Source organism: Melospiza georgiana, chromosome 4 (assembly GCF_028018845.1).
Source record: "Melospiza georgiana isolate bMelGeo1 chromosome 4, bMelGeo1.pri, whole genome shotgun sequence".
Classification (NCBI taxonomy): Eukaryota; Metazoa; Chordata; class Aves; order Passeriformes; family Passerellidae; genus Melospiza; species Melospiza georgiana.
Window position 1 is genome coordinate 67660881 of NC_080433.1, and position 18349 is coordinate 67679229.

The window sequence follows — 18349 nt, forward strand, 5'->3', positions numbered from 1 at the left end:
TAAACAAATTATTGTAGAATAAACATTTGCATTGACAAGTCAGTTTGCTTATGAAAGAGAAAAGGAAATCTATAGTTGCAAATAAACATCATTCCTGTAGTTTGAAGGTAGATGAGCATGAGATCATGAAACCTGATGTCCTTTGATAACAAGTCACTAATACACCATCTTTTAAGCCCAGTAACATTTATTGTTGGCTTAAAATGTATTTTTCAAAAAGAAAAATACCTGTTCTTAAATAGACAAATGAAATTATAATCCAGTGTGATTGAAGCGTATTCCACTGCTTAGTACTCTGAATTGTTTTAGAAGAATTGTAGCAAGTTTGAGCTTGTCTGGCTGCTGCTTGTATCTGTTACTTATTGTCACATCTTTTCTCAGTCATATTGAAAAAATTCTGTATTATGCTGTGTTTTCATTCATTAATTGTTCTTTCTGTGTCAAACAGTTCCTGTTTTAACCTTTTATTAATACTCAGCAGGGCATGTTGCCAACCCTCAGCTCATTATGGTGTTTCTATATTCAGCATGGGTTTGGACATTTAAATTCTGGCCATCAGTCCAGAACTTTTGCCTGTAAATCCATTTGAAGACATGGAAGGTGAAATCTTGGTGTCACTGCAAAGAGCTGGATTTTTGCCATTGAATTAAATAGCTTCAGGATATTACAATAGATCTTATTTATAGTGCCAGTGGTTAAATGATAAATATATGGGTTTCAGCTTTAATAAAGAAAATACTGAGATTCTAAATCTGTGAGCAGATAGAAGAAAATGGGAGCTTAGGGAGAAGATCACCAAGCTTGACATCAACATTGTCACAGATGAATTTGAGCTGCATTGAGAAATGCAGTCAAGTGTATTTCTTGGTTTAGGACTTTAGAAGAGCAATTCACACAGTTTATTAGAGGGTCTGACAGGTAAGGTGAAGTAAGAAATGTGAAATAAAATACAGCTCAGTAGAACTGCATTTCTGGAACATCCTGGCAAATAAGGCTTTAGTCCACCTCCTTAACACTCTCAAGTCCCTGCAACAATACAGAGGAGGTTCCTGAATGCCTGGTAGTTTCTTCTTTTGTTTTGCCAGCTGCAGATAGGCAGAAGGACTCCACTGCTGTTTTCCTGGGGTGGTGGGTAAAATCCTCATGTCTTCAGAGATTAAAGCTGCTTTTGTCCTCATAGAAACAGCTTAGCTCCCTAGCTGGGAAAAAAAACCTACTTTATTCCTCCTTGATGTTATCCCATCAGTTCTCACACCTTTCTTGCAAAGAGAGAAGACAGACAGTAAATTCAGTGATAGTTGACTTTTTTGAAGAAGGGAGAAAAGGTGAATGTTACAGATATTAATGGCATCAATAATAACATTGAGTATAACAGTAATAAAACAGGTGAAGGTATTTAGAAAGAAGCATACAGGAGTTAGAGGCTATTTAATATTTTTTAATGGTGCTACATAATTTTTCATCATATCTTTATTCTCCTTTTTTTGTACTGAAGTAGACTTTCATTTGTTCCTCTTTCTCTAGGCATTGCTATGCATTGTTGAGTGGCATGGTCTCATCTTAATTTTTTTGGGATTCTTGCTTTATTTGGTGCACAAACCAGTTTGTGTTTAGTGCATGAGCAGTTTTTGTTTTTCTCAAGTTTTCACTGCGTGACCAAATGCCCTGAAGATAGATCTCTAATTTCCTCACGACTCTCCTCCTCCTCTCTCCAGTGTTTGAATGTTTGCTAAGTACATTGTCATGCAGAGATGGTGAGAATTAAGGTGATATTTCCTAGTTTTTGTGGAACTAGGACACAGAAGTGTTCACTAATTTTGTTCAAAGGTTAAACTTATCTGGATGCTTTTTTGTGAGTATTTTCTAGAAAATGCACTTACTCTGCCTTCACTTTCAGTTGTAAATGATCTGTGTTTGTCAAATACAGAATCCAAGAAGAGACAGGATTTAAGCATCACAACTTTTTAGAAAAACACAAAAGTGTAGGCACTTCCCTATTGCCAGCTCATGTCCCTCTCTTAGGAAGAGGTTGAAGAAAGCTGTTGCATAATGTCATATTCAGATGTCTTAGTCATGGGGCTTTTTTCCCCCCTTCATTTGACTTTATTTACTGCAGTCCTTCAGCAACACATGTGGGAAGGATTTATCCAGCATTGTCTTTTTGTTTTGTTTTTTTTTTTTGCAAAGACTACTGAACTGAGAAAGGTCCTGTTATTTCTTCAGTAGTGCATGTGATTGTGTTAAAAATATTGCACTGTACTATGCAGCATGTTTTTAAGGGAAGACTTTAGTATTAAGCTTACTAGTCTTACTAGTTCCTATCTTTTGAGTGTTTTACTTCTGTCCTTATGTTGATGCTTTTTATAAACTTGAGTCTTGGACTCCATTCCAGCTTTTTTAGAGGGCTGTTTGTTGTGGTCACTGCCCCCTCTGCCTTTTGCTGTTTCTGTATTTTCATTCCCTCTCTCCTCTGGTGGGCCCTACCACTTTCTTTTCTGGTTGGCTAAAATTCAGTGCTCTGATGACCCATTCAGGCTTCGTGTGCCAGCAGTTGAAGATCTCCATCTGATTTCAGTCACTCCTAATTCTCCATTAGACATCCAGCATTTTTGTCCTTGTGCCATGCCTGGTGTATTTTCCTGTTCCAAGGCTTTCACCAGCTTATCAGGTCACTGCAGCCACGAGTGCTTGGATCTGGTGCCTCTTTCTTATCTTACCTTCAGCTTCCAATTTACACCTTGCAGCTTTGGGGCAAGGAAACAGAGAGCAGTCCTGTGCTTCCCTGTGATGTGTGATACCTGCTTCTGTCTCCTGCCTTCATCTGCTTTCTTCCCAGTTTAGGAACTAGCAGGTGGAATGTCAAAATAGAGAAAAGCAGCACCTCTGCTGGGGGTGTTAAGGTTTCAGTGTCCCAAGAGCCTCTAAAGATTGCAAGATCAAAGGTTCTGCCTTTTTAGTCTGGATCATAATTGATGCAGATAGAACCTTCAGTGAACTTTTAAGTGCTGAATTATTTGTGAAAAGGATGACAGCCCTCTAGGCTCTCAAATTAGCCAGGTTTTGGTGAGTCTTTTACACCTTGGGATAGGTTTAAAAAAAAAAAAAAAAAAAAAAAAGGAAGAATTCAGCCAGATTTTTACCGTAGCCAGGCATGGAAGTGCAGGATTTATTTTCTCAACCAAACTGTTCCAAGAACATATCTTTCATGTGTGTAGTGGGTGAGTTCCTGGAGTCTGAGTTTTCACATTTTCTGTCTGAATCTGTTCCTGGAAACATACATTGGTTTTGCTTAGGAGCTCCTCTGGTTATTGTAGTAAGAGTCATTTGGCAGCTAAAAAATGCAAAAAATTTGCACTTGAAATGTATAAGGATATTTAGAAATCAGGGGAAGAAATCCTGTTTATGTTGCTTAAATTTCTTGTAACATTCAGCAAATTATTTTCATGTATTCAGTGTATGACAACACTGAACAAAGTGTCAAGGCAAAACTGCTCAGAGATAATGAATAGTGGGCTTAACATTCTAACTGTTCTGCATTTTGCTTGTGTTAGCAAAAACTCGTGCTGCTGACTTACTGGTGAATCCCCTGGACCCAAGGAATGCAGATAAAATTAGAGTTAAAATTGCTGACCTGGGGAATGCCTGCTGGGTGGTAAGTGGAACTACATCATTTTAGCTGTTCACTATTTAGAACAGGTCTTTTTTTATAGTGCTTTTTTTCCCCATTAATGTGGTTCTTTCTATTTTAGCACAAACACTTCACAGAAGACATCCAGACAAGACAGTACAGATCCATAGAGGTTTTAATAGGAGCAGGTTACAGTACACCTGCTGATATCTGGAGTACAGCATGTATGGTAAGAACAATGCAATGTGTCTTTTACAAGAGTAAAGCTCCTAAAACAGTTGTTTATTTAGTGAGGAAGCCTGACGGGGATGTTTTTGATGTTTTGACACAAATGCATTATCATAAATGGTGCTGTATCAGATAGCTGCTGATGATTTATTCCCTTTCTTTCAATTTCTCAAGCCTTCTTAATCAAAAGGAAATATTTTGGAGAGCACATCTAATTTTCATGTGATGATTTTAAACTTGTAACCAGAAACATGCAAGTTTAGAGAAAAAATGTGTCTATTCTGAATGACAAAATGTAACTAAAAAAGTACAACTTTTTGTTTCATTGCAATCTTAGAACCTGGGCTACTGTTAGCTGTGATTTAGCAAAAATAGGGAAATACTTTAAATTGGTGCCAAGTGCAGTGAAAACATGGATTGGATTAGGCTTGGTTCTAAACTTTCAAGAGTAGGAATTCAGTTTATTGGCATAAAATATGTGGTAACATTCTGTGGAATTAGTTTTAACACAACTGAAATTACAGCTTTTTAAGAGTCTTTATAGAACAGAAAAAGTGAAAACTTGATCATGCAACTTTCTGAAACACCCTAATATCTCATTGAGGATGAACAAGCTGCATCCTCTCATTTAAGATAGTATGTATATCCAAAAAAACAAATTTAGAAATACCTTTGCCTATTTTAAAAGTAAAATCTTAATAAAATCTTTATATTTTACAAATACATGTCTGATAAGAGTAAGTGTGTGAGGAGGAGGAGGAGGAGAAGATCAAATACTAGACACAGTTTGCATGTGTGGGTGATGAGAAGAATTACACAGCTCGGAGGGAGAGGAGGAGGAGGATTGAAAGGAACATAAAATCCCACAGATATTAGAAGTTCAGCAAGCCATGTGTTGGAACTAGCTAACCCATAAGTGAAATTAAAGTATGTCTGCTCTGGAGTTTAATACTAGCTTTTTCTTTAGTACACAGCAAACCCATCCATTTCCAAAATTTACAAAATGGAAAGTTTTTCTATTACATTGGAAACAAAGCATATAAAATATTCCACAGTTTGTTCTTTAATTCCTTAAGTTATTCTTCTCTTAGCTAACTACAAAGTCATTATAGAGACTTTTTTCTTTTACCTAGTATTTTGTAAACCTCAGTTGAACTTGATAATCTTGTATTTTATTGGACACCCTGCATTCATCTTTAAGTTGTACCTGTCACTGCTAATTTTATAGTCCTATAAAGTCTTTTAGTCTTGGAGCTAAAGGCACATAAAGCAGGCTGAGGTCTGCCTAGAACTGTATTTAAAGATAGAGGGGTACTAAATAGCAATATTACATCTAAGGAATGTAATATTCTTGCAATATTGGGGTTTCCCAGCCTATTACAACTTCTCCTCTGTGTTATGTAAGTGTTCCTGCTTTCTTCAAACTCAGGGAAAGAAAAAGGCCTAAAGCATCACTGCCACTGGAGGTACCTTAACTCAGATTCACAATTATGTATGAAATTTCATTATTTTAAAGAGAAAAATGTAGTTCTGCTTTTTTTTGTTATGTAAGCCTTGCAGATAGTAAAGCATTTGAGGCAGAAGTGCTGTAATTCTGTCTTCTGTCAGAGTCTTTAGGTTTTTGCCCTTAAGAAATGCAGTAGAAATTTTACAACATTACAGCACTTACATACAATTGTTGAATATAATTGTCATCATGGTGTAGTTGTGTAAAAAATAGAGAGCAGCCTCTCAAGCTCACAGAAAAAAAATCATCATTTAAAAGCCCCTAGAAAGTGTTTGCATTGCTGTGTGGCTGAGAAAATGGGTCAGAGCATTGGGGATGCTGATCCTGTATCAGATGGAAAACAGCTCTGAGGTAGGGATTGCCTTGGAGGCCTTAATACCTCTTCCTGCAGAGGACTTGTAATAGAGATTAACAGCCAGGAAAGCATTCCTGATGTGGAACTGCAAACTCCCAAATTTATTTAGGCTGTCTTTGGAAATTATGATGTGAACCTCTCCAATCCCTAAGGCAGTCAAGGACTGTGAAGTGCCAAAGTGTTTTAATGCCTCTACTTGCTTTCTCAAGGTTGGTTTCCTTGTTGTACCTAGATTTGATTCAGAAAATGCCCTTCTAGATTATCTTGCTCTTGTTTCATATTTAATTCACTCTGTTCCATGTTTACTGTGTTTTCAAAGGGATTGTCTGCTGGAGCAGGTGGTGCTTATTTTCAGCCAAAATACAGCTCAGATACCCTGTTAGCCTTGATGTCCAGGACTCCCAAAGGAGAGCAGAGGCAACTCTGCTAGTACAAGTCCTGAGTCATTAAGGGCATTTTGGAAGCAGTACTGTGCAAAATGAGTGGTCCAGCAGTATTGCCATTACTTTTCCTTGGCAAGTTTCCATCCATCCATACTTTACCTAATGTGACAGCACCAAGCACACATGAACACTGCTTAACTGGCAAAGTAGATTTTCTCCATGTATTTTGTGTCCACTACTGTCAGATACTCTAGCTCACATCTCCATTTAAAAAATGGCCAAAAAAGGGCATTTCTTGGAACTTAGTGTTCGTAGGGTTTCTGTGTTATAGATTTATGTGTATATAAAACTCACAAATCTATATGTATCCTGGATTATATGAAGGATGACTTGGAATGTTTGGTACCAGGATTCACCTGGGGTCTTAACTTGGTCTTGTACTTTATAGATCTCCATTTGAGCCTAATCTCCATTTTCCTTGCTAATGAAATGATCTTGCTCACTGAGGGTAGCACTGACCATCAGTGGCCCAGCTGCTGGTTCTTGTATTGGCTTGTATTTATGGCATGAAGTGTGTTAAGCACAGAAGATTGTGTTTTATCTCAGCAGCAGTAGAATGTGTTTTTCCATCATACCAGTTGCCAGTGCATTTTACACAGTCTTTAATAATAAGGATGAAGGTGAAGTTTTGAAACAAGACCTCTGATAATCAGGCCCTGAGCATGCAAAGCATCTGTGTTCTGTGTGCACAGCAACTTCCAGAATATTCCATTATGAATCTTCTGGGACATGGTACATTGTGTCTGAATAGAGAGCATTCCTTACCTGGCCTCACTTAGTTTGGGATGACTTTGTCTAGCCAGGAGTGTGATGGCTTTGATGCAGCTTCCAGGAAGGAAAAGTCCTGTTTTATTTGTATTGATTTTAGTATGGGACTAGCCAGTTTCTGGTCAGGGTTACCTGTGCTGGGAGTGTTTGTAATCAGAGCCATGTAAGGGCTCTACCCAAACAGCAAAAGAGGGCAAGATAACTCAGGGCTAATAATATTGCAGTGCTGTTTCTTTGGTGTTATGTCAGTGAATAAGTAGCATTGTAAGCCAGCAGCCTGTGAGCTGAATCTTCTGATTTTAGATGGTTTGGCATGGCCCAGTTCTTGTGCCCCAAACTTCTCTTAATCAGGTTTAAAGGATGAGTGTGAATATCCTCAGACCAGTACCAGTCCTCTGCTCAGGTGATCTGAGTCGCAGAGTTGCTCAGGAAAAAATTAAGGATGGGAAGAAAGAGGATGATGCAGATCTTTGGAGGCTTATAATCAGTGCAGAGCATGCATGAAGTGCTGTGAAAGAGGTTGTATGTCAGTGGGCTTTTCCTGACCTCAGTGGAGTTGTTTGCTTGCTCAGTGCTTGGCAAAGAATTCCACAAAGTGTAACTTATATTTTGTCTCTAGACTTTGGTGATCTTGGTTGGAATGATGGTTGCTGTCATTTGCTGGACCCACTTAAGTTTAGTTAAGGAAATTGTACAGTACCCTTTTATTTTTCTTTTAACATTGTGGACTGTTTATGTGGAACTGAGAGCTGCTCTCATGGAGAGCTACGCACTGGGAATCTCTCCACATTTACTAAATTCTGGAAGATGTTCCCTTCCTGTACTAAGCCCTAATTAAATTCTGCCAGCAGGGAGGTGCATCTCTCATTTTCACCCAAAAAAAGGGAATGGATTTGGAGGCAGCAGTACCTTTGACAGGATTGAAAACATCCTTGATGATTTAGTTGTATTGGTTTGAATTTCCACATTAACAGTATTGAGCGGGTTGCTTTCTTTAGAGCAGCAACTGAACAGACTCTGAGTGATTTAGCATTTCCTAAATCCCAGAAAACACAGAACACAGTACTCCACTGCTGCTGCCAAGAAATCCTGGCAAGATAAGGGAGCTAGTACTGGCAGACAGCATCCTTTTGTATTGCTTCTGGAAATGACTGCAAGCACCATCATTCCCCTGCTTTTCCTTGTTCCAATCTCCTTGGACTGGGGACAGGAAAAGCACCTGAAGTGATGAATCTCATCATCTGACTTTTGCTCATTACCTTTGGTTTGAGCTGCTGGCAAGAGGTGACTGTGTCACAGGCTGGTTCATGAACATAGCTTTTTAAGTTTTTAACACTTTTCTGAGGTGTTTTTGGTGGAGGGTTGTGATTCCTGCAATATCCTCTCTTTGTAATAAGACCTAGCAAACAGATGACAGCCATAGATCAGCAGGAAGTCAGAGAAGGTGAAAATTGTACTTGGTATTTTATCTACCCAAAGAGAAGACAGATGATGAAAGAAAACACTGCAAGGTGTGATGGAGAGGGGACAGACAAAGAGCTTTCAAAACAAAGGATGTGCTACTACAAGGCAAGTTTACAGCACTGGGGTTTATTCATGGCCTTTTCTGTTTGTGTGAGAGAACTCAGAGGAACTGAATGGAGAATGAACAGGCTCTCCTAGGTTATGTTAAAATTAAACCTACATGTCAGTGCTTGTGGGTGCCTTACAGGCTTGTGCCCCCAGTTTATTTCTTTGTGTGCTGTTCTCCAGTGTGGAGTGGAGAGGGAGCTGTCCTTAACTACTCTTCACTGTTGTAAGCAGGGAAGAAATGATCATGTCTCCATGGGATCATGAGTATCATCATGTCAGTATGTGTGAGTGGCACATACCAAAGGTGTGATGACAAGCTTCAGTCTGCACAGAAGCAGTATTTTGAGGAAAATTGAAAATCAGAAATGTGGTTTCGAGGGGAGAAGAAGCTGAAGTTGCTATGCACGTATTTTTCAGTAGGCACATCCAGTACAGAATGCTGTTATTACTCGCTGTGCACCTTCCTGAAGGTGGTGGGTGGACAACCTGAAACACTCAAAAGAAAATGATTTCCCAGAGGAGCTGACTTTCCAAAACAGCCACTCAGCATGCATGATTCCAAGATTGGAGTACAGCAAATAAAATGACCTTGTTTCCTTTCCAAGCATCCCATGCAAGTCTCTGGTTTGTATATTTGGCCTTCCTTACAAGCACTAACCATGCAAAATGCCTTTCATACTCTTCCATTGCCTGGCTCTTCAGGGTGAGATGTCCATGGGAGAACAAGCTATCAGTTGGTGTGTGTATCTCAGAAAGCTTTCTGATCTTCTTTCTGTGCTCCCACCGACCTGTGGAACAGTGCTCTTAAAACCAAGCCTGCTTTTAAAGCAGTTACAGTCTTCACATTCACATCTCTTCATTTCAGCTGGGTTCATTTCAGGAGAAGCTCTGGCCAAGAGCTGCATCTCATCTGTCAAAATAATAATTCTGGCCTATAGCTTGTTGTTCTTTTTCAGCTGGGGCTTCAATTCAGGGAGGCTGATGCAGTCCAAGTGAATTGTTCTTCCAGTCCTCTCCCAGAGAGCTTTCCCTAGGCATGCATCCATTTTTCAATCAGCAGATTGAGTGCACAGCTGTCACACAGTGAAATTGTAGCTATTTCCAATTGTGTGTTTAGATATGGCTCCATTATGTAGTGATGGCAGCAGGTCTGTGCTGTGCTAGGTTCACATACATAGAGCCTCTTCAGAGCCTATAAAACAGCAGTGTAACCATTTCTGTGAAAGGTTCACCATCTGCAGATGGAGAAAAGCAGTCTAGACTGGTTTTCTGTGAGAACCTTAGGAAAGTGGTAAATAGAAATTGCCAGAACACTCAGTAAAGATGGATGTTGCCTTGGGCTTCTGTGCCATATGTTGAGTGTGATGTAGCTAATTTTTTATCTCCATATAAGAAATGAAATGGTGACTTGTCTTGAGGTAAATGTCAACATTAAGTTAAAAAATCATGGTATTTTAGAGTTGGAATTTCTGTCAAGAAACTTGTTTTTAGAACTTATTACTTTCAAAGGGAAAATAAGTAAATATAGTTAGTCTGTATTTGTAGCATCCTGGAAATTTGTCACAGACATCCTATATGGAAAATCCTTTCCTTAGGATTTTTCCTCCTGAGAAGCTGAGAGGCCTCAGGAACAAAATGTAAACATTGATTATCTGCTGCTGTGGAATGCAACAGGTGCATCTGGGATTGGTCTCATGTGGTTGTTTCTAATTCATGGCCAATCACACCTGGCTCAGACTCTGTCTGAGACAGAAGCTTTTGTTATCATTCCTTTCTATTCTTAGCTAGCCTTCTGATGAAATCCCTTTCTTCTTTTAGTATAGTTTTAATGTAATATATATCATAAAATAATAAATCAAGCCTTCTGAAGCCTGGAGCCATATCCTCATCTCTTCCCTCATCCAAGAACCCCTGTGAACACCATCACAGAAATTATAGACAAATTTAGGTTTAAAGTGATCTCCTTCTTGAACAAGGGTTGTTGTCAAAGCTAGATGAGGTCACTCAGTGCCATGTCCAGGTGAGGGGTACATACCTCAGGATGTACCTATAACAATGGCATTTCCACAGCCCTTCTGAGCAGCCTGTCCCAGTACTCAGGCAGTCTCACCAAAGAATTTTTTCCCTCATGTTTGATTGCAGTTTCCCATCTTGCTGCCTGTGTTGTCTCTTCACTGGGGAGAGTTGAACTTGTTGCCTTCAGGCATTGGAGTGCAGCAATTAAATCCCTTCTCCCCCCTGAGCAGACCCAGCCCTGCCAGCCTCTCCTCCTGCCTGCTCTGCTCGGCCCCTGCAGTGCCTCAGCTCCTCCCTGACCTCTCCCCATTGCACAGGGTCACTGTCACACTGGGGGCCCAGACTGGGCAGGGCTGGGCAGAGCAGACCCGTGGTCACTGTGCTGCCCTTGGGGTCTCCCTGTGTCATCACAGAGTGTCAGTGACCTCCCTTGTGGGGTCTGGGGGTTCTCTGTGCCTGCAGGTGGGTGTCAGGTGTGGGTGAGTGCTGGGGATGCCCAGAGCAGCCAGAGCTGTGGCTCTTCCGTGGCTCCCACTCCATCCCAGCCTGGGCTTTCCAGGGCACCACCCCTTTGGAGAGTGCTTTAAAGAGCAGAAAAACTGATACAATCCAGAGATGGGATTGTCCTTCTTATAGCTATTTATGTGTTTATTACAGCTATTTACGTGTTATAAACACGTTTATAAATGTGTTTAGCACAGATAGCACTAATCTCTATATCTCTAGCACTAATTTATCTCTAGCACAGATTCTTTATGACAAAAACCTTGGTCTGGTTTTATTCTTTCTTATATGAGGACAAATTTCATTTATCTTGCCCAGTGTAGCTAGTCTGTCCTGAAAGTAGCTGGGAACTACTCCGAGGTTGCCACAGATGAACCTGTGAGACATTGTCTTCCATGGATGCTAAGAACCATCATTGCAAACACCACAGCACCTGCCTCTGGGCTGTCCTTGTGTGCATCTGAAACAGTTTTCACAGTTTTTCAGTTTAATCTTTTTAGTCCCACACAGACATATCAAGCTATTAATACTTCATTTTATGGACAGAAACTATATTCTTGTGTAGTCTGCCCTTGTGGCTAAATTCAGCTGCATTTCCATTCTTCTCCAGGGATCTGTGTGGAATAGCAGGGAGTTCCTCAATGTCCTTGGGAATCAGCCCCACTGGTGTGTGCTCTCCTGGGAAAGCTGCTCCAGCTCTCCCTATGAATAAATTTATTGCCATGAGATACAGAGAGCACACTTGGGTCTTCTGTGTCTCACCTCAGGAGAATAACAGTGTTCTCTGTGGTGTGTTCAGAGATCTATCCCAGTGATCACTTCTGGCTGCTCTTAACATTTATTTCAGTTTAGAAACCTGATATTTTATGAAACCATTCCAATTGTTTTCAGCTGTACAATGCAAACTGTCAATCCTGAGCTAAGAGTGGAATAAGAAAAGTAGTGAATGACTGTTTATTAGTGGTAGTAACTTTAGAAGTGAAAGGCCTGTTCATAGGATCAGCAGAAATGTCAACAAGGGGTGTTCCTGTTTTCTTGGCTGCCATGTGTGATTGCAGTGAGTTATGTTGGCTGTAGCCCACTTGGATGACACTGCAGTTCACAGCTTGAAGAAGCCAAATGCTCATAAATAGGCTAAATTTACAGGTGATTTAACAACTCCAGTTTGTAAATTGGAACAGAAAAGTGCCTATTTTCAGGAGACAAGTATTTGGTAGTAAATGTTCTAATGGAGTGGAATCCCATCCTGGAATTGTGCTCGGAAGCTCTGCCTGATTTTTGGAATGCTTTTCTGGATCGGTTGTTTTCCCATGTCTTGGACACGGAAAATAGTTTGATGTTTAAACCACCTGGAAGGAATTAGATTCCTGTGGCTGCTTGGGCAATTGGTGAGCCAGAGCTGAAAGAGACTAGTTTAACAAATTAGATCAGATGAATCCACGTCTGGACACAAGTATGGACTCTCATAGGTGCTTCAGAGCTTTGCAGCTTTTCATGTTCATTACACCCATACAGAGAAAGTCAATTTTACCCTCACCTACCACAGGGCTAGCATCCCTACCTGCTCTGAGGGGATCTGATGTCCTGGTGTCTGTGCTGGATTCCTCATCAGTATCTATCTTGCCATTTACTCCCACCATTGAAGTGTTTAAAAAAACTCTTTCAGATTTAGAGTAATCCAAGAAGCTAATTCAAGTGATTAATTATAGACATGAATGGATTTTTTTGTTGGCTAATTTCAAGTGATTAGTTATAGTCATAAATGGATATTATTTGTGATTCAGACTTCTTTAATTCAGCCTCCAGCGTGCAATCTGATAGGTAAATACCCGTCAGATACATGTGTAGCTTTTATTATATATATCATATTGTATTATTTATATATATTATTATATTTTGAAATGCCTGATGTGTTCAGGTGGCTGACACAACCGCCACACTGCACACAAGTGGGTGAGGCTGTGTTTAAGGCTGGCTCAGAGCAGCACTGCCAGACCCTGGGGAGCTGCTCTGAGCGTGGCAGCACTGCCAGGGCTCCCAGGGTGGCACTCCAGCCCTGAGTGTGATTCCTGCCTCCATCCCACCTGCAGGGGCTGCACTCCATCCCTGTGTGTGATTCCTGCCTCCATCCCACCTGCCAGGCCTGCACTCCAGCCCTGAGTGTGATTCCTGCCTCCATCCCACCTGCAAGGGCTGCACTCCAGCCCTGTGTGTGATTCCTGCCTCCATCCCACCTGCAAGGGCTGCACTCCAGCCCTGTGTGTGATTCCTGCCTCCATCCCACCTGCAGGGGCTGCACTCCAGCCCTGTGTGTGATTCCTGCCTCCATCCCACCTGCCAGGGCTGCACTCCAGCCCTGTGTGTGATTCCTTCCTTCATCCCAAGCCCCACAGAGGGCTGGATGTGGGGCTGGACACGGGGCTGGCTGTGGGGCTCTGTGCAGAGCCTGGGTTTGTGCTGCTGCTGCTGCTGCTGTGCAGGAGTGATGTCCCCAGGTAAGTGGCTGCTCCTGAGTCTCAGCTCAGTCTCAGGCTGGAGCTGAGTGTGGATCCTGTGGTTGTGAGGGAGCTGTGATGTTGTGCTGACACCTCTCGATGGAAGGCGTTATTCCTGCAGCCCCTGACTGTGTCTGTTGCGTTGTAGGCGTTTGAGCTGGCGACTGGAGATTACTTGTTTGAGCCACACTCTGGGGAAGACTATTCCAGGGATGAAGGTATGACTCTTTTGAGGTATTGTAAGAGTTTCTTCATATTTTCATACACCTTCTCTTAAATTTCCAGTGAGCTTACAGTGGCGTTTTTGTATTTGAGTAGAACTGTTCATAAACGTTGTTTTCAGAGTATAAATATGATTTTTTTTCTTTTTAGTTTTAAGTGCCACCACTAGCAGTGGGTGGGCAAAAACTGCCTTCTGCAGATATTCATCTACTTAACAACTGCCTGAAGGAATTAAACTACCCTTCTTGTAAGATTGCATATGTGTGGAAACCTGATTGAAAATAACAACATTTTAGTTTAGAAAAGAAACGACAAATTTGAACTTTATTCTATTAGTCTCTTTAAAAGAGTGACACTGGAATAATGTTTACATTGTGTATTTTTATTTGTATTAGGCAATTACTAATTATTTTTTTTTAAAATCAGAGTTAACTCCTGCTTCCATCTGTATACCTGTCCATTTTCATGCTTGTTTGCTTGTAAATGCTCTTTGCAGTGGTAATGTGGGCATCATTCATTGTTCCTAAATGCTACTAATGATGCCAGAGCTCTGCTGATCCTGGAAACCTCTGCATGGATTTGCTGCAAACATTGTTGATTTGAAACTATTTCTGATTTTTTACTAATTCCAGTTTCTTTCCTCTTCTTTTTTATCCCATCCTTTCCCTGCCCCTTCCACTCCCGTATCCTTTTTTTCTCTCCCTCATAGACCACATAGCACACATCATAGAGCTGCTAGGCAATATCCCAAGGCACTTTGCTCTATCTGGAAAATATTCTCGGGAATTCTTCAATCGCAGAGGTAGTACCTCTTCTTTTTGAAAGGTGCCGTGACGCAGACAGAAGTGGAATTGCTGGGGCTGGTTGCATCATGTCCCAGCAAGGAGCATTTCCTGAAATCACACAACAAAATTTTCTATTTTGAAAAGCAAAATTCCCACAAATCTCTGAATTTTTATTTTTTTTTTTTTTACCCAAATGTTCTGAAAAATAACTATTGGTACATTTTAAATTACATGGCGGAATTTGTTTGTGGCAGCTGCCACTCATTGTTTTGAGAAGGAAGTTTTGCTGAAAGCATCCTTCCAAAGTAGCCACTGAGTGAGCAGTGTGCTCATGTGTTTTTTACCAGGATCAATCTATTTCTGTCTGTACCGGGCCAGTGTTAGTGTGTGCATGCAATGTACTGATTAAACTGTTGTATGTTTCTGTTTTGCTGGCAATGTTCTCCAATGCAGACCACATAGCATTGATCATTGAACTGCTGGGAAAAATCCCTCGAAAATACGCTATGTTGGGGAAATATTCCAAGGAGTTTTTCACCAAAAAAGGTAACGGTATTTATGCAACACTAATTTAAAGCATAATACTATCCAAAAGGAGAATATGTTCATTTATTGGTACTGAAGAAATAGATCCATTTAAATGGAGAGCACTTACTAAAGAAGATCTGTGATGTAAACTTGGCTTTCTGGGAAAAGCCCCAGTTGGAGGTGTTCATTTCAGAATTTCATTTCAAATTCATTTGGGGATGTACTCAGCAAAGTGTGGATGTTAACAAGTGTCTGTGTGAATCTGTTGTCTAATGTTCCTGTAAGTGTGAGGACTCAAGTGATGCATGGCTTGTGGCGTGGTGAAGAATCATCTCCAAGCCAGCAGCTTTGGATCCCAGCTAGTGGTGCAGCAGGTGCTGCTGGTAAGGGATGAGAGAGGCAGGAAGGGAATACCTGGGCAGTGGGCACTGAGCTGCTGTCACACCCAGGGAGGGAGCAGGCAGGGCAGATGGAATTGGCCCAGGCTGCTCTTGAGGGCAGGGTTTGACTCGTGGGGGATGTGGTGATGCCCCAGGTGTGTTCCATCCCCTCAGCCGTGAGACAGCCTGTGCTGTGTGGAGGGGCAGGCTCTGCCAGCAGCATCCTGGGCTGTCAGCACAGCTGGGAGGGCACTTTGCTGCTGGCAGAGCTGGGGATTGCCCTGCCCAGGGCTGCCCAGGGAGGTGTTGGTGTCCGGGGGCTGAGCTGGCGGCTCTGGAGCTCAGGGTTGTGAGGCTGAACACAGTCAGTGATTCAGCCTCCCATGCCCTCCCTCCTGCTCTGTGCTGGATGCTCCTGCTGCAGCAGGGACTGCCTCCCTGTGCCTCTGTGTCCTTAAGGAGGCTGCCAATGGCATTGCAGTGCAGAGCAGCAGTGGTGATCTCAGAGGGAGCAGCTGCCCTTTGGGGGAGGCTGATGGGGCTTCTGAGTGTGGAGTGAGGTTTATGTAATCAGAAAGTCAGTGGATGAGCTGAAGGCAGAGCTGCTGTTTGCCAGCACTCACCGTGTAAGAGCTGGGGGAAAGGCAGTGGAATTTGCAGAGGGTGGATTTAAACAAGTGTTTCCCTGCCCAGCAGGCAGTGCTGAGCTTCAGGAGCTGCCTCGGGGGGCAGAGAAGGGGGCCTGTGTCAGAGGGCTTCAAACGTCTCCTGGTAACTGAGGTGTGCAAAGTCAGGCCCATGGGTCTGGAAATGTGTCAAGCAGTAAGAGCTGGGCAGGAGATTCCCTGCAGCACCTCCAGTCAGGGATTGCAGCTGCTGGAATGTATCTCACATTCCTATTTTTCACCTTACAGCAGACAGGTTGGCATTTTCTAGTGATGTGGCAGAACTGTAAAGTGACCCAGCAGTTACTCAGTAGCTGCAGTGTGGGCAGGGCACAGGAGAGGGCAGTTTGTAAAATTCCTGTGATGTGGAGAGGCCCTGGTGCTTCATGAGCATCTTCAGCTGCAGAGTGTCAGTGTTGTCCTCTGGGCCTGAACATCAGTGACACTGCTCAGAGGCACTGGGGCTGCCTCTTGCATCCTCAGGGTGGGACTTAAGGCAGGATTAAAGGCTTGGATCACCAACCACACAACATAAAGGTGCAAGTTTGCTGTGGAAGATTAAGTAGACTGGATCCCACCTGTTTCTGCTTAAACCAGAGGATCCCAAATGCAAGGCAAAGGAGTAACAAACCAAGCTGGCAGGGTGTGAGAGGGAGGTGCAGAGTTGGCCAGCAGGCTGCTGCATTCTGTACTCAACTTCTTGTGGCTTGAGCACTAGGGATAAGAAGCCTCATGGTACAGGCCTGGGGCTCTTGGAGAATTTCTCACTGTGGTCTGAGGGTGGGCTTAGAAATCTTGCTTTGAGCTCCTGTTTTGAAAACATCAGTTTTGGGTGAAAATTAGTTTGAGTTTTGCTCCTGTTCATGAGCAAGTGTGACCTCAGAGAGGTGCTGTAAACATCTGAGTTGTGCTACTGAAGTCCCAGGCACAAAAAGAAAGGTGCTAGTAACTTAGAGTTTGGAGGATCAAGTCCTTTCTCAGTAATTGCCTGAAGCAGTTTTAGACATTCTAATAGGAGGATGCATTTAAAAGAGGAAAAGCATTTTTAAGTTGCTTCTTATACTGTGACACAAATGCTCACATATTTTTATAGAGTCTCATCTTGACTGAGCCCAGTAAAAGACTCCAGGGAGTCCACTTCTTCAGTGTCTTCATGGAAGCTGTTTTGACTGTAAGAATTATTAATATGTTTTGGCATTAAAATGTAAAATCTTTTTGTTATTCCTAGACCATGTTCCCTTCTATATTTCTTCTGGTATTTGCTGGTGCTGTTTCCTTGTGAGCTAAACCTGTGCAAGGTGCTGGCCTGGGCTGGCTTTGCTTTGGAAGCTGAGCCATGAGAAGCACTCAGTGTGATGTCCTGGAGGGGAGGAGGGCTCCCCCCATGCTCCTCACTTCCACCACTGCTCCACCAGCCCTGGAATTGGTTCTCAGGATCATGTCACAGATGTGTAGCAGCAGATTAAATCCCATTGCTGCTTCCCCAGTTCTTCACATCATCCATGTCTCACTGTTCAATGATCCATCCTCCTCTTGCCTGGTGACACATCTTAAATGTGTCTTTGACAAATTTTACAGACTAGCTCTGGTTTTTTCCGTGTTACGGTCAGCAGAGACAGCTTTAAATAGCATTTTTCTCCCCTGGTCCTTCAGAAATTTTTTTTAGTAATTTCCTTCTGGCTTAACATTTCCTTTTTTCAGAGGGATCATTGCTGCCTCTGCTTTGGCAACAGGAGTTTTACAGCTCTGACAACTCTGTTGTCCTCTGCAGATTATCTCCTGTGTGCTTCACTATCAGAAATCCAAATAAAGAGCTTCTCTGAGGAAGCTCTCAGTATTACATTTTTAGCACTTCTCTGAAAATGCATGCTGATGCCCTGAATACAGATGGTGTCAGACTGGTGGGGCTTGTGCTTTTTAAATTTCTCCCTTAAATACAGGCACAGCCTTGCTCTCCTCCAGCTATGTGGTACAAACATCTTGAGCTAGGTGAAAATATGAGTTGGCAGGCACCTCCATTTCCTGTGCTCTTCTCATGCTTTGGATGAAAATGAGAAGGACCCACATGAAAATTATTTCTAAGACTTTGTCCACTTAAGTGGTGTTGATTTTCTTTTTACTTAGCCTATTTTGTTTCCATAGTTAGCATCATGATCCTTACTGAAAAGTGAAGCACTAGTTTAAGCGTGGCCCCCACACAGATACTTTTTACTGAATCCTGTCTTCTTAAGGGCTTTTGCAATCTTCATGGAA

At 42.0% G+C, this 18349-nt stretch overlaps 1 protein-coding gene across 3 annotated transcripts in view; it reads left to right on the forward strand.

Annotated features, from left to right (window-relative positions):
- Positions 1-18349, forward strand: part of SRPK2 (SRSF protein kinase 2) — a 129334-nt gene that overhangs the window by 106630 nt on the left and 4355 nt on the right. Inside the window, exons 12-16 of one of the 3 annotated variants that reach the window (XM_058021884.1) lie at positions 3552-3652; positions 3750-3857; positions 13665-13734; positions 14448-14540; positions 14977-15069. In XM_058021884.1, the coding sequence (XP_057877867.1) occupies positions 3552-3652; positions 3750-3857; positions 13665-13734; positions 14448-14540; positions 14977-15069 (465 nt within the window). The remainder of the gene's footprint in view (positions 1-3551; positions 3653-3749; positions 3858-13664; positions 13735-14447; positions 14541-14976; positions 15070-18349) is intronic. The other 2 variants (XM_058021881.1, XM_058021883.1) reach the window with 2 other exon arrangements.